Source organism: Cherax quadricarinatus, chromosome 65 (genome assembly GCF_038502225.1).
Source record: "Cherax quadricarinatus isolate ZL_2023a chromosome 65, ASM3850222v1, whole genome shotgun sequence".
Classification (NCBI taxonomy): domain Eukaryota; kingdom Metazoa; phylum Arthropoda; class Malacostraca; order Decapoda; family Parastacidae; genus Cherax; species Cherax quadricarinatus.
The window spans coordinates 7,986,427-8,012,019 of NC_091356.1; the positions used below are offsets into that span (position 1 = coordinate 7,986,427).

General features: G+C 36.6%; 1 protein-coding gene across 11 annotated transcripts in view; it reads right to left on the minus strand.

Moving 5' to 3' along the window:
* Positions 1-25,315, minus strand: part of Pi3K92E (phosphatidylinositol 3-kinase 92E) — a 149,920-nt gene extending 124,605 nt beyond the window's left edge. For 4 of the 11 annotated variants that reach the window (XM_070098913.1, XM_070098911.1, XM_070098905.1 and 1 more), the window contains exons 1-6: positions 25,208-25,315; positions 19,958-20,079; positions 16,250-16,379; positions 15,663-15,725; positions 12,412-12,779; positions 2,729-2,831 (exon numbers count right to left, since the gene is read on the minus strand). In XM_070098913.1, the coding sequence (XP_069955014.1) occupies positions 2,729-2,831; positions 12,412-12,450 (142 nt within the window). In that variant the 5' untranslated portion in view covers positions 12,451-12,779; positions 15,663-15,725; positions 16,250-16,379; positions 19,958-20,079; positions 25,208-25,315. Of the gene's footprint in view, positions 1-2,728; positions 5,007-12,411; positions 12,780-13,057; positions 13,119-15,662; positions 15,726-16,249; positions 16,380-19,957; positions 20,080-25,207 lie in introns of all 11 variants that reach the window. The other 7 variants (XM_070098907.1, XM_070098908.1, XM_070098914.1 and 4 more) reach the window with 7 other exon arrangements.
* Positions 25,316-25,593: the final 278 nt, after the last annotated feature.

Consider the following 25,593-nt stretch of genomic DNA (forward strand, 5'->3'; position numbering starts at 1 on the left):
CTGAAAATATCTAGCCTAGACAGGACTCGCAGCAATGGTTTTAAGGTGGAAAAATTCAGATTCAGGAAGGATATAGGAAAGTACTGATTTGGTAATAGAGTTGTGGATGAGTGGAACAAACTCCCAAGTACAGTTATAGAGGCCAGAACATTGTGTAGCTTTAAAAATGGGTTGGATAAATACATGAGTGGGTGTGGGTGGGTGTGAGTTGGAACTGATTAGCTTGTGCTACCAGGTCGGTTGCCATGTTCCTCCCTTAAGTCAATGTGACCTGACCTGACTAGGTTGGGTGCACTGGCTTAAGCCGGTAGGAGACTTGGACCTGCCTCACATGGGCAAGTAGGCCTGCTGCAGTGTTCCTTTGTTCTTATGTAACCGAAGTCCTGCTTCATAAACAGAGGATGGGAGTTCACGGCTGTCAAAAGTTAAACGAGCCACATTGCAAGGGTATCGTCTTCGCCCGCGGGCAGGAAGAACATAAGTGTCTACCTTGAAAATTGGGGGATAGGAAGAACATAAGTGTCTACCTTGAAAATTGGGGGATCTTGGAGTTCCAGCTGTTTGAGAATGTCAGTACCACATGTCTGGAAATTCTGTTGGACTATGGTATGGGGCAGAATAACAGTACCACTACAAGAATTGAGGGAATGATGTTTTTTGATAGTGATAGGAATAGTATCGATATGTGAAACAAGAGAAAGATCATGAGCTTGGGTAGAATTCTGGACTGTGATGATGCGCGTACCACTCTAAGGAGCATGAAAGGAAATATCTCTACCAATGTGACGTAGGAGCGCTTTGCCAATACTATGGTCAGAAAGATAGGCAGTAGAAGAAGTCGGTCTTAATGAAAAGAATTTAGTCCATTGTGTGGCCCGAAACTGAGTGTGGAGAGGGAGTGCATGACGTGTCGGTCTTTTCCGAGTAGAATGGGAAGGTAACGAAGTAACATCATTAGGAGATTGTCGTTGACGTTTAGAAATGGGACCAGAATCGGTCCGACGTGGGACGGGCTGGCGATTCGAAAATCGCCGCACCGTAGAGGGAGAATCCAGAAGCATAGTCAAAGGAGAGCGGAGGTCAGACAAATCGAAGGAGTCAGTGGAAGCCCCGGTACCTGAAGCAGGTGAGGAAACAGCACCAGCAAGAGGTACAGGGGCCTTAGGAATGTCCGAAGAGTGGCCAAAAGATGAGGCGAGGTCAGAACGGGGTGCGGTAACAATAAGGGGCCCGGGGGTAGCGGGGTCATGGATCAGGTACTCCATGGTTAGGTTACTTCTTTCTTTTTGTTTTTAAGAAAAAAAAAAAGAAAGAAAAGAAAATAAAAATAAAAAAAAAAAGAATAAAAAAAGGGAGGACCGGGGAGGGATAGTTCCTAGGAGGGATGAAAGGGCCAGAAATCTCCCTCCGCGCCCAAGAGGACCTCAGCACCGCATGTAGCGCAGATGCAGCATGGAACCCGTGCCATACCCTACCCATCATGCCAGTAAACCAGCAATCTGGGATAACAACCTCACATCTGCCGAGCTACCTCAGTGGACAAAAGAGAGGGCGGCCGGATATCCGCCACAAAGCATACCTCCTTCGGCCACCACCCCCGGAATCAGAAAAGTGGCTTCCAGAGATACACCCGTCACCCGAAAGACGCCCAAAGCCACCCTCCAGGATACCGGAGAGGGATCGGGACATCCCCAGGCAATCCAGATTCCACGGCAAACTACACCACCGCCAAGAACCTCAACGGAATGGGATGGACCCCAGTACCCTTTCCCCTACCTAGGAACTAGCGCGCCTGTGGGAAAAAATCCCAAAGGCCAAAAAGGAAGGGCAAAAGGGAGGGGTGGGGAGGAGGAGGAGGAAAGGAAAAAGGGGAGGATGGGATAGGGAAGGGGGGATTGGGGGGTAATTAGGTTCGGTCTGAGGAAGGAGACCGACAGGTCTAATTCCTCAGACCAAGAGCCTCTTCACCATGCCAAGGAGCCCCCCTTGAAGAGGAGTGGTAATATTAAATAAACAATTGTCATTATTTGAAAATTACATAAATGCTTTCAAAAAAATGGATGGTGAAATGGTAAAAATTTTTACAGCATACACTGAACAAAAATTAAATAGCAGGGCTAAGTCTGCTGTGTTTTTTAAGATGTATCAAAGAATTCTGGATAACTCATTGAAATCTCATTAAGAGAAAAATGTTAACACTTTTATGTTCTTTCAAAAAACAATAGATCTCCTCACATTATGGAGATGATTTGTAAAAAAAAAAAGAAAAAATGAAAATTCATTTGGTAGACAGGAAAGATGAGATAACCAAATATAAAACAAATTACTAAAAAATATAAGAAAACAGATAAGGAAAATTTCTTAGCTTCATCGACAGGAAAAAGAAGAAGCTACACCTCCAAACTATGACAAAATCAGTGCCAAAAGACAACTAGAAAAATATTTCTTCACTAAGTGCCAGATAGCTGGAATGCGACCCATAAAGAGGTAGTGTGGTACACCCACAAAAGCTTATACAATTTATACATATAACAACTTAAATATTGAAAATAGGAAAACACGAGCACTGCTCTGCTCTTGTAGCCACAAATAGGTAATTACACACACTCACACATCAAAATTTAAGCTGAAGAAAAGCTTTTATTTACAAAAGAGCATTTAGAGTCTTTGAAGAGCTATACTATTCTACAAAAAGCATCACATCAGGTCATATATCACACCAACTTACCATCAGCACGGCTGGGGACACTGACAGTGTGTCGCCGTACAGACCTTTCTCCGGGCAAGTATTCTTCCCTATAGAAAGCCTCGTGTAAACTTGTCTTCCTCATCTTCGTGTAGAACAAAACAATAATTATCGTGTACTAAAAACCACCATTGTGAAAAGAACAAATTTTACATAGTCTGCAAGGAATTGTAATACCAGTTGCAAAATTTACTGAAATCAAGCCTCTAAGTCATTGTATATATATTGCTATCAATGTTTCTCTATTCTATGCCTTATACTCAATTCCCAAACTAAGATCATGAACACAGCTATGGATACAAGACACAGACTAACATTATCCAATATGTAATAATATATCACATGCTGTATAATACACTACTCTTAACTTAATAGGATCACATCTCAGTCTTATTTAGCAAAAATTATGCATAAAAAAAAAATTTGAAGTAAACAGATTTGTTTTCAAGTAAACCTGGCTGGAACCCATGCTCTTTAATCAACCCAGCGCCCCTTCCATGTGCAAAACTGCCATTTGGCATAAGAGCATATCTGTAGTTCACCTACTAGGAGGGGCACTGGATTGTTAAAAACATTTACTGGCACAGTATATTCAGATGTGAATTCATATTTATTATGTGGTATAATTTACAAAGCTTCTTATGTCTGTAAACATTAAAACTAAAACAAGTCATAACAAAAAATCTATTAAATCTAAAACCTGCATTAAAATTTTGACTGAAGGTAAATTTTTAGTTTTCATAATGTATAAAGGTAATATCTACAACACAAAGAATTCCTAAAATTGTGTCAATTACATTATCATCACTAGTGAGGACAGTTTTAAATTTTTTTTTAGGCATGCTACACTGACCATTATGCAGAGTACCATGTCTGTTACAGTACTTGTAAATCAATTCACATTAGAAGAAATACCTTAAAAAAAAAAATAAAAGATTGAAACAAACCATGGAGTTAGGATTAAATATCTAATAATACCCAACAATTAATATCCTAAGTAAGATCTTAGAAAAATCACACAAAACTATATGCAAATCTACAAAACAAAAGCTCCTGGATCTATATTATTTTTCTCCCACACTTATTTTAATGTAAGTACATTAACTGATCTGACAATCTCATTCTGGATAAATCCTTCTCTCACACACACATTACATTCAGTATCTGTTAGCCTAAAATGTCGCTGGAATGAAAATTCATTACACCTTCCTCCCAAGAAATATAAATGAGGAAACTTAAATAAATAAATAAATAAAGCTTCTGATATGCCAATTATCTATTTTGTAACTAAGCTAACCTATATTTAACCTAACCTTACTAATCATTACATAAAATACAGTAACTTAATTTGCTTAATCTAAGAATCTGCATAACTGTATTTCACTGAGGGGAAGAAGGGTCAACTCTTCAGATAATTTAATTCCTATTTAGACTGATGCTTAACAAGCTTATTTTCTGTAAATCAAGTAAAACAACATTTCTTCCTTTCACCACAGTGGAACAATCATTTCTCAGTTTTATATCTTGTACACACAAGTTGATGATTAAGACACATGTGCAACAGTTGGTATCTTTATTCTTGAAGTGTTTCACCTACACAGTAGGCTTCTTCAATCAAATACAGAAGTGACTAAATATGGAGACAGCAGAAACAATGATGAGATAATGATGTCATCAGTCCATCAACCTCCAAGAAATACTTAATGGCTTGATTACATCATCTTGGTCTTGCCACTGCTTCTGCTGTCTCCATATTTAATCACCGCTGACTCACGAAATCATAATGACACGATTGCAAACAAACCATACCACGGGCGAGGTTTGAACCCACGGTCAGTCTCTCTCTGATGGCTTTGAGGGGACTTGAGCTAGAGTTTGTCACAGCCATGCTAGCGGGAGATTCATCTGTAAAAACTTGCATTTGTGGTCGCAGTGGTGCCTTTGCTAACCTTCCTATGGTGTAGAAATATACTTAGTTGGATGAATCTCATTAAGCTAGCTGGCCCAGTGGCTAACGCGACGGTCTGGAGTTTTGAGATTCTCTGACCATGGGTTCAAACCCCACCTGTGGTATGGTTTAATCACCTCTGTATCTGACTGAAGAAGCCTACATGTAGGCAAAACATTTCAAGAATAAAGATACCTAACTGCTGCACAGGTGTTATCAACTTGTTGGTACTGCGTACTATTTTCATTATCTTGTACACACACTGTTTTGAGTAAAATTCTGCTTCATGTCCACACTCCATCTCACTACTAACTGTAAAAAGAAGACCGAAGGCAGAACAATTAGAGAAAATGCAAAGATCAACATCAGCAGCACAGGTTAATCTTGTAAACATAAGAGTGGCTTTAAAAAACTCAGAGAAACATTTAACACACATTTTACCTCATGCGAGCAACTCAACCTTGAATATGCAGTGCTGATGCAGAACACTTGCCTAATTATACAAAAGTAAAACTTGAGACGAGACAACACAACATGAGAACTATGACCTGTGTAACTGGAGGAGCAAAGAACATGGAAGGATATGATCATAACATATAAAACACTACAAGACACACACACAGGGTAAAAGACTTGCAACAAAAATAATAGGGCATGCTTGGAAATTACACACACAAATGAGCAACAGGGATATCAAAACACATTTTTTCAACATGATAGTAAAGTGGAATGAGCTGAACAATGACACAATGGAAGTGGACTCCATACAGGATTCAATAATAGATATGACAGGCTAATTCACATTAAATAGTTGAAAGTTAAAAGGGTGAATGAAGAACTACAGTCCAACTCCTTTACAATTCTATTTTCTTTTTAACCACACCAGATAATTATATAATTGTTTTATGATCCTCGTAGTGTGTATATTAATTGCCGTATTAGACCAAAGAAACTGTGCTTTCAGTATAACAAACAATTAGGTAAAATAGTTTGGGATTTTGTTTTACAGTACTTTTACTTCTTTTCTTATTGCTATAGTTGCGATCAAACATGACAAGACAATAACTTCTATATTTATCTAACAAAAAAATTAGGAAGAATATAATGGTTTTTCTTTTGCAGTATTTTTATCTTTTATTGTTACTGTTGCAATCAAACATGATGGCCTATACCTTCTGAATGCAAAATACACATGCAATTTTTTTCAGGTGCATGAAATTTACTAGTGCTAATGGTATTAACAGTACTTTTTGCAAAATAAATAAGCATTCAAAATAATGAATTATAAACTGTGTATTTGTTTTAATAGTTTAACCATTTACATTTTGCTACTAGCTATAAGTTTCCATATCAAAATGTGTATTTTACTCAGCGCTTTTTAACCTTTATCAGGGAGGGGGGGGGGTCACCTTTGCAAAGTTCTTTTATGATCAGGTCCAACATACTATATCGAGGCTTCAGAATGAAAAGTAATCTGTCCTCCAGGACTCATCTGGAGTTGGGAAGTAGAGTGGTACCTTGGCTTACGAGTTTAATTCGTTCTGTGACCGAGTTCATAACTCAATCTGCTCGTATATCAAATAAATTTTCCTCACTGAAATTAACTGAACTGCCATTAATCCATTCCAATGGAATTCCTGGCTCTCAGGAGGCAGGAGAAAATACTTCAATATAATGCTAATATCAACTCTACAGCTTATTTATCTATCACAATTGATCTAATATGACCTAACAAACAATATAAATAATATAGAAACACGATATATATACTCTAGAATGAATAAAATACATCATTATGTGATAAGTGGTGGCGGCCACTCCCAAAGTAAAAATAATTATTGCTCTGACCATATCTTCCCATTATTACCCTTCTGAGATCTTATTATAAGAGAAAACAGCATTTGTGAGGTTAACTGCACTAGATCACTAGTTTCATATGGAAAACACTGAAACAAAAGCGATTTTCTCATGTTTTTCTGATTTCATGCTTTAATTCAATGGACACCATCCTCTTCTTCTCAGCACTGTCCTTTGCACTTACTTTCTTAGGACCCATGGTTAGAAAAAAGAAATTTGGCAAAATAACTGCACAAAATGCTGGGATGCTGTGCGGATGTTGTGGCATTTGCTGAGCCAACTAGTGGCAGCGTATCTGAAGCTCACTCGTAACTTGGATTTTGGCTCGCAACTCAAAGCAAAAAATCGACCAAGCGACGACTCATAACTTGGAAAACTCATAAGCTGGGGCACTTGTAAGTCAAGGTACCACTGTACAATGCTTACACCCTGAAGGTATGGTGTTACAGATCAGAGAGTCAACTGAAAGGTGAAGATCGTGAGCTTCTGGCAAGTGTGATTGAATAAATGGCTTCGAATTCATTTCCTCTCATTATTAATTGCCTGACTCATACTAACAATAATTATAAAAATTAATGGTAGGTATATCTAGTCAGAGATTAAAAAACAAAATTACAAGTACGATGAGTGATATGGCTGACGCGAGCTTATACACGATACTCTCGTGTATACACAAGATCACATGCACGATGGTCAATACCAACAAGTGACATACACCAAAACTGTTGATGAGAGATGATGCATTGTGGGTTTATTGAAGCAATCAACTTACTGACTTGTTCGGGTCGAATTTTTGAAAAACTATAGAATGGCCATATCATCTAGATTTGCTCGATAAATTAAATTTCTCTTTTTATTTAATCAAAAAAATTTGTTCATTACATATAATATGACAAAAACTTGAGGGGTAGCCCCTCTTTGGCTAGACAGGGTCAGGTTACCAGAAACACATCTTTATTTTCTAGGTCTTATCTCTTCAGGTACTGGATTGAACAAGATCACCAAATAATGTTAAAAGCAGAATAACCAACTGCCAGATAAACTGATGATCTACTGTATTACCACTAAATCCAGATACTCAATTCAGGCTCAATGTAAAAGAGAATTCTTGGAGCAATGAAAGGAAGAAATGTTATAAACCTAAGAAGATATGAAATGTTCTTGTGATTTTTAATGTGATGCAGTAAATTTTTTAACATATTATTACAGTATACATGTATAAATAAACTTACAATGAACAGAGAATAACTCGAGCCTTACAGTAAGCTACAGACTCATACCTTCATCTTATGAACTTCTTTTCGAAGTACCCTGCACAATTAACAAATGTGAAAAATCTACAAAACTCTAATACATTATGGTAAACATCTATGCTTAAATCTCATCACTTCTGCATAAAATTAAATACAGGGGCAATCATGTTTTTATCCACAGTTTTTTTTTAATCTACTTTAAACTTATTCACTGAATGTTCCAAGAGTAACAAACTGAAGATAACGCAGTCACACCTGCATCATAAAATGTTCAACTGAGCTAAAGGTAAAAGGCCGAGGTTCATGACACGAAGAGCACTCGAAACTATGTCTTTTCCATTATAACACAAAATTGGAACAAGATGTCATTTTAAATAACACACCTAGAATTAAGAGGTAGCAAATGGCTATATTTACATACTTAAGTTCATGATTCTCAACCTTACAGCTGAAAGAAAGCTGTAATGTTATCATCACTATCATGAAACATACGACAACATGATAAAGATTTCCTGTGAAGCACATCCTTCACTAATGACAATAGTGTGTTTTTAATTGTTTGCCCTTATCAATTAATGATTTGTAGTAAATACTATAAAGACCTGTTACAACCAAAGTGCATGAGTGTTATTTCGGGTCATCCTATAGCAATTAATCAATCTCAATCTATTTAAAAAAATTTCACACAGGCTGCAACGAAAGCAATGCTATGTTATTTTTATACATAATTTTTTTTTATAAAGTACTATAGAGGATATAGTTGTGTGTTCATGAAAATATGTATTCACGTAAATGTACTCTAGTCCAGTGGTGCAACCATGGGTGAGATAATGGCTACACAGCTCCCCAGATACAAATACTTTTCATTGTATTCAAATGATGGCTAATTTTCACCAGGAAAGCACAATAGCCTAAGAAATTTCAAATACATACTGAAAAAACATGTTTTTAAATATAAGTTCTTTGATTTTCTTCCTGCATTTCATAATTTCTAAGTCCCCAAATTTAAATCCTGGTGGCACTACTGCTTTAGCCTATGGTGCATATATAATCATGTAAGTGTACTCATCTATTTATGTGGAGTAAGGTCCTGTCCTAGTGCCCAACCACTAACACTTAATTTACTAGTAGTACCTCCCCATCCACACGTGATTTCTAATAATTGCATTCAATATGCTGCAATATTCCTTCCCTAGTGCAGTAACTTTACTTAGATTCACCCACACATATTTGTAGTAACACAAGTGTAAGTGAAGACAAAGCCAATTATTTCTTTTTGGGTACCTGAATTAATAATAATAATAATAATAATAATAATAATAATAATAATAATAATAATAATAATAATAATAATAATAATAATAATAATAATAATAATAATAATAATAGTTTTATGATTATTATTTTATTATTTGCAGCACCCTAACACTGAAGAAATTATTTCTAATGTGGTATCTTGTTGGCTCATTTGGGTACTCCGATTCCATTTCTCCCCCACTTGTCATTGTTTCACTTCCAAATTATGTCTTTATCAACTTTCTCCATACCTCTTAATATCTTGTATGTTGTGATCATATCCCTCTATTTTATTTTTCTAGCTCTGTGAGATTTAGCTTTCTCTAACTTATCTTAGTTTGTGCTATGATGCCATGGCTACATCTGTTAAAGGTCTAGGAAAACTCCATATTAAAGCATCATTGTTCACCCTTGAGTGTTTCAAATTTGTTATTGTGGCTTATCATTTTTAGGCATATGTAATTTAAAGTTCCCAATTACAACATATTCCATTTATTATCATGTAGAAGTGCATCCCATACTGCATACCCTGCCATTTTGATGGTCAATTCCTACATTCTCACCCAAAATATCCAGAAATATCACACATTTTCTTGAGCTAATGGCCCACCACTCTGTACAACCTAGCCTTCATGACTTACAAAGTCGTAAACAACACAATTGCAAACAAATCACAGAACGGGTGGGGCTCAAACAACCTAGTTTATGAAGAGCTCAGGATAATCCACACAAGGAGTTTTACTAAATATAATGAATATTCAGTAACAAAGCATCCATACTACCCTTGAAAAATTTACTGAAATTCAAAACCAAATTCCATCACCAATCAAAATTTCAAAATCAGTAGGTATACCCTACCATACAGTATTATTAAAGTTACCTTTCTATATGCTATTCTTTGCTCTACTTGCCCTATATCACTCTAAGAAATATAATTACGTCACAATCTCTATTTGTGTATGAAGTTAAGCTATCATAATCTATCTCAAGAGAATCATTACACAGTAAAGCTTGATAATCACAACTCTTAATCTGACTTTAGAATCGTTGAATGCCACCCTTATATACAGTATTGAAAAAAAAATTAAATGAACATAGCAGCCAAGGCAAAGCCAAAGCTACTTGGCAGTCAAAGCAGAGTAAAAATGGCAATAAAATATCAAGGAATATCACTGAGACAAGAAAGGCTAATGAGAGGGAGGGTATGCAATGAACCCAACAGATGTGCATTTGCAAATGAGCAAAGGCCAGTACCAGAGATAAAAGAGAGGATAAACTAAAGAGAACCACGAAGCAATGAAACCATCTACAGTAATAATGAAGTGAGGAGACCCCCTGATGAAATTTAAAACATCCATGGCATCAGGAAAAGTTGAAATAACACAATGAATATTAAGAAAAGGAATTGAAATACTGTGTAAGCCACTCTCATAGATCTTTAACTAATCACTGACCACATACGAAATGTCTAATGAGGTGCCAGTGCTAAGTGAATGGAAGATAGAAAATGTGGTAAAAATATTCATGAAAAGTGACAGCCCAGATCTGTTCAGTTTCCAAATAGGTGTGATGTATAAAATTTTGGAAAAGGTTATAAGGGAGAAGCCTGTTGAACAACCTAAAAGAGAACTAAATTCCCTGTAGAATATCAGCATCAATTCAGAAAACGTAATGCTAAATACTATACAAACTTGTGATTTTCTCCGTAAAATGTATGGAAAGAGGGCGAGACAATGTGACCTGTAAGAACAGGAGTTAGAGCACCTGAGTCACTACCATCAACCTGGGTCCGAATCCCACACTTGATGAGATGTATGCTGCCTCTGTTCACCCATAGACCACACAACATGGTGAGCACAAAGTTTATTTGCAAGAGCAAGTCCCTAATTTTTTTTAATTCAGCTGGTAGGTTTTTTGGAAGATGAGTTAACAATGTATCTCAACAACTGAGTTACGTATTCATTTTTAATGCAAAAATAAACCCCATTTTTATGAGGAAATTGAGTAGCATTTATCAATGAAACCTATCAACCAAATTAAAAAAAAATTGCCTCAAAAAATTTGCCTCCAGAATTTTTTGTTTGTAACACACCAGCCATCTCCCAACAACGTAGGGTGACCTGAAAAAAGAAGAAATACTTTCAACATCACTCACTTCATTACTGTCCTGTCAAAGGTGCACCAATACTAGGGTTCAGATGCTTCTTCAAACTGCAATATCCTCACCCCTTCCACCTCCAGGACTCAAGTTCGACTAACAGGTTTCCCTGAATTAATCCATAAATGTTACCTTGCTCACACTCCAAAAACACATAAAAAAAAAAAAATGCTTCCACTCACTCATATTTAACTCATTCATGCATACCTGTTTTATGTCCTAGCCCTTGGCATACAAAACCTCCTTTAATCCCCTCCCTCCATCCTTTCCTAGGACAACCCCTACCCTGTCTTCCTCCACTATGGATTTATACACCCTTCAAGTCATCCTATTTTGCTCCATCCTCTCTAAATGAGCAAACTACCTCAACAACCCCTCTTCAGCCCTCTAGGTAATACTTTTAGTAATCCCGTACCTCCTTCTAATCTCCAAACTATAAATTCGCTGCATAATATCCACACCGCACATTACCTTCAAATATAACATCTCCATTACCTCTAGCCTCCTCCTTGCGGCAACATTCACAACCTATGCCTCATCTATATAACAATGTTGGCACCATTATACTCTTATACATTCCCCTTTTGCCTCCATAGCTAACACTCTTTGCCTCCAACACAGATGCCTTAATGCACCACCCATCTGTTTACCCTCGTCAATTCTATGGTTCACCTCGTCTTTCATGGAACTGTCCACTGATAAGTTCACTCCCAAATATCTTCAGGAATTCACTTTTTCCATACTCACTCCTAGTATCCAATCTCTTGTGGCAGGTAAATACTGCCTCGTATTTCTACAATTACTACATATTGAAATGTCTTTGATTTCACTTTTGTGTGAATGCAAACCCAAACTACCTATCTGGATGAACTAAAGGTCAGATCAGGATTTGATTTCATCCATTCCATCATGGAATCTGGTTCAACAAAATTTTGTTTATCAAGCATCTTTGTATATGCACTATACTACACTTATTATGTCTATTCATAGAAATTTCTAGCAAAATCTGACACATGCCCTAATTATTGCAGTACTGGTAGCTTTGTTTGGCACATGCATATCATAATCATGCATATTGTTAAAAATAAGTATTAAGATAAGCATAAAATTATGCTAAATCACAAGATTAATTAAATCAACACAAAGGACGTACCTCTATCCCTGATGGAGTTGGTGAAGTTCTTACGCCCATACAAGTCAATGATGAATGGTTTGACTTATGCTGCTTTTTTTTAACAGGGGGCAGCACCTTCCTACTACGTATTCCACCCCATTTCCACACCTTCCATTATATCTTCTTATGAAATTTAATAGATATCATTTCATATACCTTCTATATTTGTCCCTTTTACTTTTTATAGACATCTTTCTAACCACCAGTGATAGTTTTTAAGGGAACATATTTTCCTTTACTTTAGTTCAGTTCATCTTCAATAACGAAGTTCATTTTTAAATATTTTTCAAACCTACATTTTTTGTTTTAAAAAGGCACAACTAGTAATGATCTGCAGTTTCTCCAACCTGCAAATTTAAGAAAATTTCAGTAAAGAATAATAACAATAAACAATTCTTAACTTTATAATACAATCAAAACAGCTTACTCTCCTGTGGGTTACCCAATTTTTACCATACTCAGTAACCCACAGAAGAAACAAATTCACTGTCATGCAATCAACAGATGTCTTGTTAAATATGCAAAGGCATCACAATTCAAATGGCCCTCCAAATCACAGCATCCCACCCATCCTTCAGAGTGCAGGCACTGTACTTCCAACATCCAGAACTGAAGTCTGGCTTACCAGCTTTCAACAAGTCCCTTCATAAATGTTACCATGCTCACACTCCAGCAGGCCGTCAAATCTGAAAAAAACACTCATCACTACTACTTCCAGTCTAACGCTATTTGCACATGCCTGCTAGATGATAAAGTCCCTACCACTTAAAATCTTCATTCTCTCTCCATAACCCTTCTTTAAATGACCCTTACCCTTTCTGTCAACCTCAGATGCATACACCCTCTTGGTCAGGATATTTGGTGCCATCCTACCTAAATACGTATACACTTCAGTACCTGGAGTTTACCTGGACAGGGTTTCGGGGGTCAATGCCCCCGTGGCTCAGTCTGAGACCAGGCCTCATGGTGGATCAGGGTCTGATCAATCAGGCTGTTACTGCTGCTAGAAACACAGTACATATTATGTACTAGGCAGAAGACAAGAGCTGTGAATCAGTCTCCACAAATAAGAGAGGGAAGAAATAGTCTGAAACAGAAAGATGTTAAAAAACATATGGAAAGTGACCAAGAAGCAAAATATATAAACAGCAAATATGTTAAGATATCAAAGGACTGTTTATATTGATGAGATTACATAATACAGTAAAACAGAACTATTGTTGAACACTGATCACTATAATAAGAAAGATGTTGCTTTTTATGAATGCATATAAATGAAATGGCATGAGTGAGAGAAAGGAACATACCATCAATATTTGATCTGGAATTTACAAGAACAAAGGATGTAATTTTCAACACAAATTTATGTAAATCCACATGGAAAGAGTGATCTTGTTCCACTGGAAATACTATTATGAGATGTTAAATATGACTTGGAAGAAAAAAAAGATACATATACAGGAGCAACTAAAGTTTATGAAAAAATACAATACACTGTACTTTAAATCAGTATTTAAGAGAAACAAAATTTTGTGAGCATGTAAGACAGGAGTGAGTGGAAGCCAGTGTTTTTATTATGATTCGACGTGCTGTTGGAATGTGAGCAATGTAACATTTATGAAGGAATTCGGGAAAACTGACTAGCTGGACTCTGAATCCTGGAAATGGAAGTGCAGTGCTTGCACTTTGAAGGAGGGGAGGGATGTGGAAGTTCAGTGTTATCTGAGCTGTGGTGTATGCTTCTGGCAAGACAGTGACTGACTTAATGATGGTGAAAGTGCTTCGTCTTTTAATGGTTATTTTATCTTGGTGAGAGATGGTCAATGTGTTAAGAATTTTTTTTTTTTTTTTTTTTTTTTTAACAAGTCGGCCGTCTCCTACTGAGGCAGGGTGACCCATAAAGAAAGAAAATCCCCAAAAAGAAAATACTTTCATCATCATTCAACACTTTCACCTCACTCATACATAATCACTGTTTTTGCAGAGGTGCTTAGAATACAACAGTTTAGAAGCATATCCCTCCAAACTGCCTATATCCCCAACCCCTCCTTTAAAGTGCAGGCATTGTACTTCCCATTTCCAGGACTCAAGTTTGGCTATATAAAAATAACCAGTTTCCCTGAATCCCTTCACTAAATGTTACCCTGCCCACACTCCAACAGTTCGTCAGGTCCCAAATACCATTTGTCTCCATTCACTCCTATCTAACATGCTCATGCACACTTGCTGGAAGTCCAAGCCCCTCGCCCACAAAACTTCCTTTACCCCCTCCCTCCAACCTATAAATATAAATAATGTATAAATAGTTATGTAAAATTTGTGAAACTGGAATTACAGTTTAGTCCACAAATGGGCAGAAGAAGAAATATTAAAGAATGGCTTAATGGATAGTTTTGGAAAGCAATGAAAAGTCAAGAAAGGACCTGGAAACAACATAGGAAGCAGGCAAATCCAGAGACATATCAAAGAATAAACAAGCCAGAAATTAATATACAAAGTTAAGGAGAGAATAAGAAAGGAACTTTGAAAAGGAAATAGTGGACAAGAACAAGATGGAACCAACTTTTTTTTTTTTTTTCAAATTTGTAAAGAGCCAACTAAATGTTAAGACTAAATACAAAGAATTTGAGATGGCAACAAAATCACTTGAGAGGAGGAGGAAATATGTGACATAACAAAGAGGAAGCTAGGTGCTTGTTTACAAAATATGTCTTATGTGTAGCAGCCAAGTAAAATGGTAGTACTCATTATTGGATGCTGAAAAAAAAAGACCACTATTATCAGATAAGGCAGCACCATAGGTTTTAATGTAATAAGCAGAAGAAATTTTTTGTGATTTTATTTCAAGAAGGAAAATTGGCATACGGAAAAATGGAAGATTTCTCACATCTGGCCAATATTTAAAAAGGGTGACAAGGAAGAACCTTTAAACAACAGGTCAGTTTCACTGACAAGAGTTGTTGTAAAAAATACTAGAAGAAGCCATTAGAAAAAAGTGGATAAAACACTTGGAAAACAATTTACTGATGAAGAAACAATTTGGCTTTCAGTCTGGAGATTGCTGCATAACAAAGATATTTCAAAACATAAGGAGAATAAAAGGTGTATCATTAAAAATGGATGAGAGATTGTTTAAGGAAAGTAAGAGGAAAAAATGTCCTTATGGGGAGATGTCACAAGTGGGGTGGTGCAAGGATGTATATGAGCCCCAAGATCTTTTTTTTTTTTACCTCGACAACCATCCATGAAGGCAGGGTGATCCAGAGAAGAAAACACCTTCACCATCAGTCATTCTAAAAATAAAAACTATGTATATGAATATGCTTGCATATGATGCAAAAATACCAGGTCAGATATATAATAAAATTGACTGTAAACCTCTTCAGGATGACCTGAATAAATTGAGTAAATAGAGCAATAGATGGATGATGGAATTTCATGTATATAAATGCCAAGTAATAGAAATGGGAGACTGAAATCAGGCCACATGAAGAATATACAGCAGACTGTGTGATATGATATTGCAAATTGCAAAAAAAAAATTTGGTGCTGAAAGAATATTTGGAAACTTTACTTCACAGAGTGGTAGATCAATAGCTTTGCTCCTGTAGTTACAAATCAGTACTAGCTACAAAGGACATAACACTAGCCAGTAGCTCACTGCATGTGAATCTGTCCCTATAAAAGTAAAACCATTCAGTGGAGTACTCTAACAGTCATGAAACATAAATATAAAGAATCAACAAGTAAAATATGATATGGGGGTAGGTCAGGTATTCTTACAAAAGAATAATCTAGTTGTATGAACAGGCCTTACTTCAAAAAATAAAGCCAAGTTAACATTCCAGTACAGGAGAGAGAATGCATCCACAGGGTCAGGAAGAGCAACCCAAAGCCGCAGAACACGTCAAAGGGTCCAGGGACATTGTGAGGAACCCGTCTTGAATCTGAAGCAAAGAAATTACCAATTTGTAGCAAATGGAGCAGAGCTCTCTTAGTAGTGTTTTATGTTCAGTAATTAAGTCACCATATAGTTTGTTTAAATTTCCCATGGGTGTAGCACTGACTCTTCTTCTTGTAACCCATTCCACTGTTCCACCACTCTTTAAAAAAAAATACCTTTCCAGTATGCTTTTAGTTTAACATTTTTCAATTTACTATTGTGGCCTCTTCTGTTGAAAACACAGTAAAACAAATCTTAATCAGTTTTTTATATCCTTTTATGACTTAGATGGTTATCATGCATTCTCTTTTCCTCCTATCAGTCAATGAAGACATTTTTAGTGCTATCAGTCCATCATAACTAATATTTTGTAGCTCTGGGAGCCAATTTGTAACTTTCATTTGAGCATCTTTTATCCTGTGTTTATGGTTTTTAGGTGTGTGCATCATACTGCTGCTGTATATTCACATTTTGTCACAGCATACACTGAGAATAGTGTTTCCATCCATACAGTTGAAAGTTTCTTCTCACTATTTGTCTTAAAATCTTCCAGTGACAATCTTTTTGCTAATTTTAACTCCTACATTCCTCTGACACTTTCACTATTTTGTCGCACAATCTCTTTTTTTTTAATTACTTTCTTTTTTTCTTTTCACCGCTTACAGTAAAAGGCATTTAAGTATAGAACCCATCCATGCATTCTACTGTTAACATTACATTTGCAGGATAATAAACCATAACACCAATGTAGAATTAAGATTCTTCCTTGAGAACCGCAACAGAGCCCATTGGCATCAAACAAGAAATAAATTTGTTGAAAATCTGGAATATCATACCAACAAGATATTTTACTATGGATAGATTTCAGTTCTGGGACCTTGCTCACTCCCAGAGTAAGCAAGGTGTTTAAAGTGAACCAGGTCCCAGCACTGAAACATCTCTATAATAATAAAAGGTTAGGTAAAGTTTGTCAGAAAACAGGGAAGTGTTTCCTAACCTTTTGGTCTTCTGACCTAGGCCATCTGCTGGCTTACTGATCCACCTCTTTAAAATTTATGGTCATAATTCTAACAATTTTTTTTTTATATTAATAAAATGTACTAAATATCTACTCATGTGTCTTTAACCACAATTAAATTCCTTTTTCTATTCATTTTTTTTTGTATTTTTATTAACACATCGGCCGTCTCCCACCAAGACAGGGTGGCCTGAAAAAGAAAAACTTTCACCATCATTCACTTCATCAGTGTCTTGCCAGAGGTGCACTTACACTACAATTATAAAACTGCAACATTAACACTCCTCCTTCAGAGTGTAGGTACTGTACTTCCCATCTGCAGGACTCAAGTCCAGCCTGCCAGTTCCCCTGATTTTTTTTTTTTTTTATTGTCACACTGGCCGATTCCCACCAAGGCAGGGTGGCCCGAAAAAGAAAAACTTTCACCATCATTCACTCCATCACTGTCTTGCCAGAAGGGTGCTTTACACTACAGTTTTTAAACTGCAACATTAACACCCCTCCTTCAGAGTGCAGGCACTGTACTTCCCATCTCCAGGACTCAAGTCCGGCCTGCCGGTTTCCCTGAACCCCTTCATAAATGTTACTTTGCTCACACTCCAACAGCACGTCAAGTATTAAAAACCATTCGTCTCCATTCACTCCTATCAAACACGCTCACGCATGCCTGCTGGAAGTCCAAGCCCCTCGCACACAAAACATCCTTTACCCCCTCCCTCCAACCTTTCCTAGGCCGACCCCTACACTGCCTTCCTTCCACTACAGACTGATACACTCTTGAAGTCATTCTGTTTCGCTCCATTCTCTCTACATGTCCGAACCACCTCAACAACCCTTCCTCAGCCCTCTGGACAACAGTTTTGGTAATCCCGCACCTCCTCCTAACTTCCAAACTACGAATTCTCTGCATTATATTCACACCACACATTGCCCTCAGACATGACATCTCCACTGCCTCCAGCCTTCTCCTCGCTGCAACATTCATCACCCATGCTTCACACCCATATAAGAGTGTTGGTAAAACTATACTCTCATACATTCCCCTCTTTGCCTCCAAGGACAAAGTTCTTTGTCTCCACAGACTCCTAAGTGCACCACTCACCCTTTTTCCCTCATCAATTCTATGATTCACCTCATCCTTCATAGACCCATCCGCTGACACGTCCACTCCCAAATATCTGAATACATTCACCTCCTCCATACTCTCTCCCTCCAATCTGATATCCAATCTTTCATCACCTAATATTTTTGTTATCCTCATAACCTTACTCTTTCCTGTATTCACTTTTAATTTTCTTCTTTTGCACACCCTACCAAATTCATCCACCAATCTCTGCAACTTCTCTTCAGAATCTCCCAAGAGCACAGTGTCATCAGCAAAGAGCAACTGTGACAACTCCCACTTTATGTGTGATTCTTCATCTTTTAACTCCATGCCTCTTGTCAAGACCCTCTTCATAAATGTTATCTTGCTCACACTCTAACAAAGTTCTTTGTCCCCACAGACTCCTAAGTGCACCACTCACCTTTTCTTCCTCATCAATTCTATGATTCACCTCATCTTTCATAGACCCATCTGCTGACATGTCCACTCCTAAATATCTGAATACATTCACCTCCTCCATACTCTCTCCCTACAATCTGATATCCAATCTTTTGTTATCTAATTTTTTTGTTATCCTCAACACCTTACTCTTTCCTATACGCCTCTCCTCACATAATGACGAAGTTCTGTTCCTGAGACCATGTCGTTAAACGAATTCTTCGCTAAGTGAGAAGCATATGTACTATAATGGTAGCGAGTTTGTGTCAACCATCTTTGATAGATTTAATGTCACCTTTGCACCATTCAGTATAACATTTCTGGTATATTTTTAAATGTTTATACAGCAGTGTACTGTACGTATATTGAAATAAACAGAATAGAGGAAATCTGCTCTAATATACATTATTTAGGTACGAATACTGGTCAGAGAGCCCGTCGTAAGTCCGAGGCGTCGGTAAACGAGCACGTTGCTATGTGAGAAGAGGCTGTATTCACTTTTAATTTTCTTCTTTTACATACCCTACCAAACTCATCTACCAACCTCTGCAACTTCTCTTCAGAATCTCTCAAAAGCACAGTGTCATCAGCAAAGAGCAACTGTGACAACTCCTACTTTGTGTTAGATTCTTTATTTTTGAACCCCACACCTCTTGCCCACACCCACGCAATCACTTCTCTTACAATCCCATCTATAAATATATTGAATTACCACGGAGACATCACACATCCTTGTCTAAGGCCTACTTTTACTGGGAAATTATCTCTCTCTCTCCTACATACTCTAACCTGAGCCTCACTATCTTCATAAAAACTCTTCACTGCTTTCAGTAACGTACCTCCTATTCCATACATTTGCAACAACAGCCACACTGCCCCCCTATCCACCCTGATTATCCTCAACAAAGTAATGATTAGATCTACTAAAAATATCTGTGTAACACTTAAAATATTTCAGAGGTTTGATCAAAAAGATACTTTTGAGCTTAGAACAAAAGAAAAGAATACATGAAATACTTACCAAGTTTTCTTTATTGAATTAATGTTCATGTACAAAAGAAAGTGATCTCCATCTTGTCTGGAATGACTTCACTGTTTTTATATGACTATTACTGGTGGTAAGTAATTCCAAGCAGTTACAATCTGTTGAGATAAAGTTCTCCTAATTTATGTGCAAGTAAATTTCTTATCAGTCTGAACTGATATAAAATTACATGTCATAATCTCCAGCTGCCAGTGCTAGACAACTGTGAAGCTGCCCAACCAGTAGGAACAATTCTTTTTGCACCAAGTTTGACAAACTACTTTGCAATTAGTTTACACTATATTGCTTGTAAGGGAAATGGGGAGATGTTAAAAAAAAGTTGTACACAACTTATTTTAGATCAAAATCAATTGGTAATAGTGTAATTATGGCAGAACCTAAAAATATATTGGAAGCCTAGAACAAAAACCCAAAGAAGAGCAACAAAATGACTGGGCTAAATTAGGAGTTACAATAAAAAGCTGAAAATGCATAAAAAGAAGACGTAATAACCAAATAAAAATAAAGGATATATTATGTATAAACTATCAGCAGGAAAAACAAAAGGATGCTGCAGTTGTAAATTAAAGTGTCAAAAGAACATTAGAAATTTAGAATATTGGACTATTAGATTAGGTTAAAAGGAATTAAAAAAAAAGTATTATAACCATTGGAAATTTAAAAAATTATATGTTACAACTACAAGTAAGTACCGAAGATAATATCCCATAAGCTCAAGGATCCCGATGGAATAAGTCACTTTATCTGACTTTTCTTTTTTAGGTAATCCTAGGTAATTTACACCATATATATGATATGATAATTGTACTCGTGTATACCTATGCCTAAATAAACTTACTTACTAAGCATGGATCTACTCCTGTGTTATTATTATGTTCCTGGAGAACACTAAAGCTTTAACAGGTCACACAGTGCCTGGGGAACAGGAGGTAATTAGTTTAATCTGAGGAAGAGAAAGGTAGCCCCAATTGTCTACAACAAGAGCCCTTTGTTAGCATCAAAGCATCCCCTTTGTAGTTAATAACAGTAATTATAGAGGCATCAGGATCTTCACCTCTCCAATTTGTTTACTGTATATTGTTTATTTAGAGCAGGGGAACTCTTGAAGCATTATTGGCTACTTCCAGAGAACCCTGAAAATAGTCACATGTATTGTAATAATCTAAATATTTTCTTCAGTTTGCTTATTAAATATAGTATTTATTTTGGTTAGTTACATATAAAAAGTATTACAATACATTTAAGTATTTTGTACAGTATGTACTTTATTCAGACAAATAATATTAAATAGTCATTTTACATATACAAAAGTGATAGTTCATGATAACTTAACCAAGGACAGCCATACAATTTAAAAAAATTAATTAATTCCATGAGAGTTCCCATATTGATCTATCTATTAATATTGTTATTAATAATGTATTATATTCCTGTAAAAAGCTAAACCAATCTGGGCCATTCACTGAATGGAAAAGTCGGCACATTTATAAATGCAGTACACACTAATTACATTTTAATCGTGGGAAAATGCAAAATCCGTAGGGAGTCATATAGTGCCAGGGGAATGAGAGGTATTAAGGCTGATCCACAAAAGAGGAGTTAAATCCAGTTCCTTGTATCAAAAGCCCTTACCAGCATCAAGGTGAGGAAAGTAATGATATAGTAAGGGTGGGAGATACGATTTAATTTAAAATTTGAAAGACAAATATACTTGTGATTTTTTCTGCCCGTGACCTATTTCAGATTTCCTACTCCTGCGGCCCAGCCTCAGGCCAGGCCTCCCTATTGATTGTTTGGTTGACCAAGCTGTTGCTGTTGGCAGCCCACCAACCCACATATCCATCATGGTTGATCTGGCATGCCACTGAGGACTAGATCCAATTTCCTCTTGAAAACTCCTACACTCGTTTTAATGCGGTGTAATTTATAAACTGGACACAGAATAATACCTGGAGTTTACCTGGAGAGGGTTTTGGGGGTCAACGTCCCCACGGCCCAATCTGAGACCAGGTCGCGAAATTCCATTTAAAATTGTTTCTGGGATATACAAAAAACAAGCAATTTTTTTTATTATTTTTGTAATTCATTAAGTTGCAATTTTTGGCAAAAGTTACTGGCTACTACTTTGCAGAACTCAGGTACAGTGGAACCTCAAAAATCGAACGTATCACATATCGAACGTTTCGAAAATAGGACCATTTTTTCGGACAAACTTTGTCCCTATTATCGAACACGCCCCTATTTTCAGACCGCCGGGTACGGGACCTGTCTGCCGGCCCGCTCTGTCCGCGTCCCCGTGCAGGCGCCGTGAGCAGTCTAGCTTTGTTTATGCTTGAGTGAACACTAACCTGCGCTCTCATTCATGCATTTTACGATTAGTTTGTTGTGTTTAGTGCTTGTGAGACTGTGAAATAAGCTGCCATGGGCCCAAAGAAACTTGCTAGTGGTACCCCTGTGGTAAAGAAAGTGAGAAACACCATAGATGTGAAGAAGAAAATAATACAGAAGTATGAGAGTGGTGTGAGACTTGTTGAGCTTGCCAGGATGTATGGGAAAAACAAGTCGACCATCGGTTCTATCCTGTCAAAAAAAAAAAACAAATCAAGGAAGCTGATGTTGCGAAAGGTGTTAATATAGGGAATGGATGAGGTGCCGTCTTCAAAGATTAAGGAGATTTGTGCCATGTGGAATGATGTCCAAATGTTTGTACAGAAGTACCACCCTGAGCAAGCTGAAACAAGCCATCTTTGCAACAGGTTCAGTGGCAGAACCATGTCCCATTTTAGGGAAATGTTAAAGAGGCGCCAGAAACAGAGGACTGTGGACAGTTATTTTGTGAGACGGGGGTCCAGTGACTCTCAAGCTGGTCCTAGTGGCATTAAAAGACAGAGAAGTAATCCCAGAGAAGGCTTTACCTGAAGTCCTCATGGAGGGGGATTCTCCTTCCAAATACTAACCCCAACTCCCTCTCTCCTCCTCCCTATCTTCCAGATGCCATCACAAATCTTCAATAAAGGTAAGTTAAAATTTTATTTTATATGTACAGTATTACTATACATAATTAAAAACTATAGTATTTGTTGTATGTAAAACTGTAATTAATCTCAATAAAATGTATTTTTTGTGTGAATATTTTTGAGTTTCTGGAACGGATTAATTGTATTTCCATTATTTCTTATGGGAAATATTGCTTCGAATTTCAGACTTTTCGAATTTAGAACTAGCTCCTGGAATGGATTAAGTTCAATTTTTGAGGTTCCACTGTACAGTATTAGTTTATATTTTACAATACATACAACCTGTGTACACCACAGAATAAGTATTTCCCATATAAATTTTTATTTTGGGAATATTACCAAAAATAATATATTTATTTTGGTTGCACAGCACATCTATAACAATAATAACAATAATAAAAATCTTTATTTCTACAATTACATTATACTACAACTTATACAGACCAAGCCGACATCAATGACATACATACATACTACATTGAAAACCCCTGGCTATACAGAGCATTTCCAGCAAACAAGGTTAATTTTGTCCCCGGGATGCGACCCACACCTGTCAGCTAACACCCAGGTGTCTACTTACTAACCATACCACGGGCGGGATTTGAACCCGCACAGGGACAGGAAGTATCTTAAGGAAAAACTTGCCAGTGTTTACCACTCGTACCAGGGATCGAACCATAGACACTCAACGTGTGAGCCGAGTGCGATACCGAGCTATGGGACACCTTAAAGCCAAACAATGCTGTGTATTGGTTCGTGTCAAATGTTGGCCAACTGTGAATAAAGATGCCCTAGACTAATGGTGGTTAGGTTAAGTTAGTTTAAGATAAGATTTAGGTTATGTAATTCATTTCTTGTTTGATAAGGTGGGTTTTAGTAGGTTTAAGTTTTTTACCATTTGCACAACAAAATAATACCTATATCAACTGCAAAAGCAACTTAATATTCTAAAATTCAAACTATAATTAATGGAAGGAATCGGCTAAGTAGAGGTTGTAACTATATACAAAACTTTTAGGTACACCTGGCAACCAACTGACTTTTTTACTAATAGTCAATCGCAATTTTTAATTTTTAACAAATAATCTAACTCGTATGTATCTTGCCTAATTTTTTTAAACTTTCTGTTAATACATTGCACTAGACCAATTTAAAATTAAACTATGTAGTCTTAAATAGTAATCTAAATTTACTTAAAAATGCTATGCATCCTGTAGACTTTGTAATTATTGTATATTTTGCACAATAATATGAAACAAAAAAATTTAATTTTAATTTGGCAAGTTAGACCATATTTTTGACCCTTTTATATATACTGAGTTTGTAAATACATATAAGCAAGCTTATTCAGGTAAAATCACACAATTCTGGGACATTTACAATGATCTTAGACAATAATGTACGTGTAAATTACCTAGGATAAGAATAATTCCCCCAAGAAATGCCAATGCGACTTATTTCCTTTCAGGTTAGTAAGTTTATTTAGGCACAAGTAAACATAAGTACAATTATCATAGTGTAAATTACCCAGGATAACCCTAAAAAAGTGTAAATTACCCAGGATAACCCTAAAAAAGTGTAAATTACCCAGGATAACCCTAAAAAAGTGCAAATTACCCAGGATAACCCTAAAAAAGTGTTAATTACCCAGGATAACCCTAAAAAAGTGTAAATTACCCAGGATAACCCTAAAAAAGTGTAAATTACCCAGGATAACCCTAAAAAAGTGTAAATTACCCAGGATAACCCTAAAAAAGTCCGACTGATTTATTTCCATTAGGGTCCTCGAGTTTTAACTGAGGTCGAGATGAACTCGAGGAATATCGATGAATTTGCTTCTAGTGTGATGGTTGTGTCTTATATTAATGTTCCTGTAGGTGTTTTAGATCAATATTAACATTAGTGTTTTGTAGACCCCAATGGAAATGATAAACGAAAAAAATTCGAAATTTTTTTTGAGGGGGTTATACTAGGTGATTTACAATGTTTCTATGTAAAGGCCACTGTAATAATAATTTTTTGTAAACTGTAAATAAATAAGCTTACTTAAAACCAGTATATATGGCATTAATATTTAGTAACTTTACGGATTTGAATAACCTAACCTCTATCGACTTATATTTAACCCTCTCCTGTTCTCCAGATTACTTAAAAGAGCTTAAATAAGTTATAATTATGTGAAAATGTTGACAGCAGCCATCGCTTCTACCTTATTTTGATGTATAGTAATGTGGAATAATATGTTAAGGCAACAGTATAAATCACTAACTGTTGTACAACACAACTTATGTGTGGTCACTTAGGTGCCAAGTTCAACATTCAAGTTTTCTCTGATATAATTTGCTCGCTTATGTGGCAGAGTTAATATTAACGTTTTCTGTGTTGCAAGTTAGTGCAGTTGAAGCTAGTTTTAATAATATTTCTACAAGTTCATGTACAAGGTATATATTATTATTATTATTATTATAATCAAGGGGAAGCGCTAAACCCGGAGGATTATACAGCGCCTGGGGGGATGTGGAAGGCATTCAGGCTTAATTCGGGGAATTGGAGCACAGATCCAATTCCCTAAATCAAGAGCCCCTCACCAACATC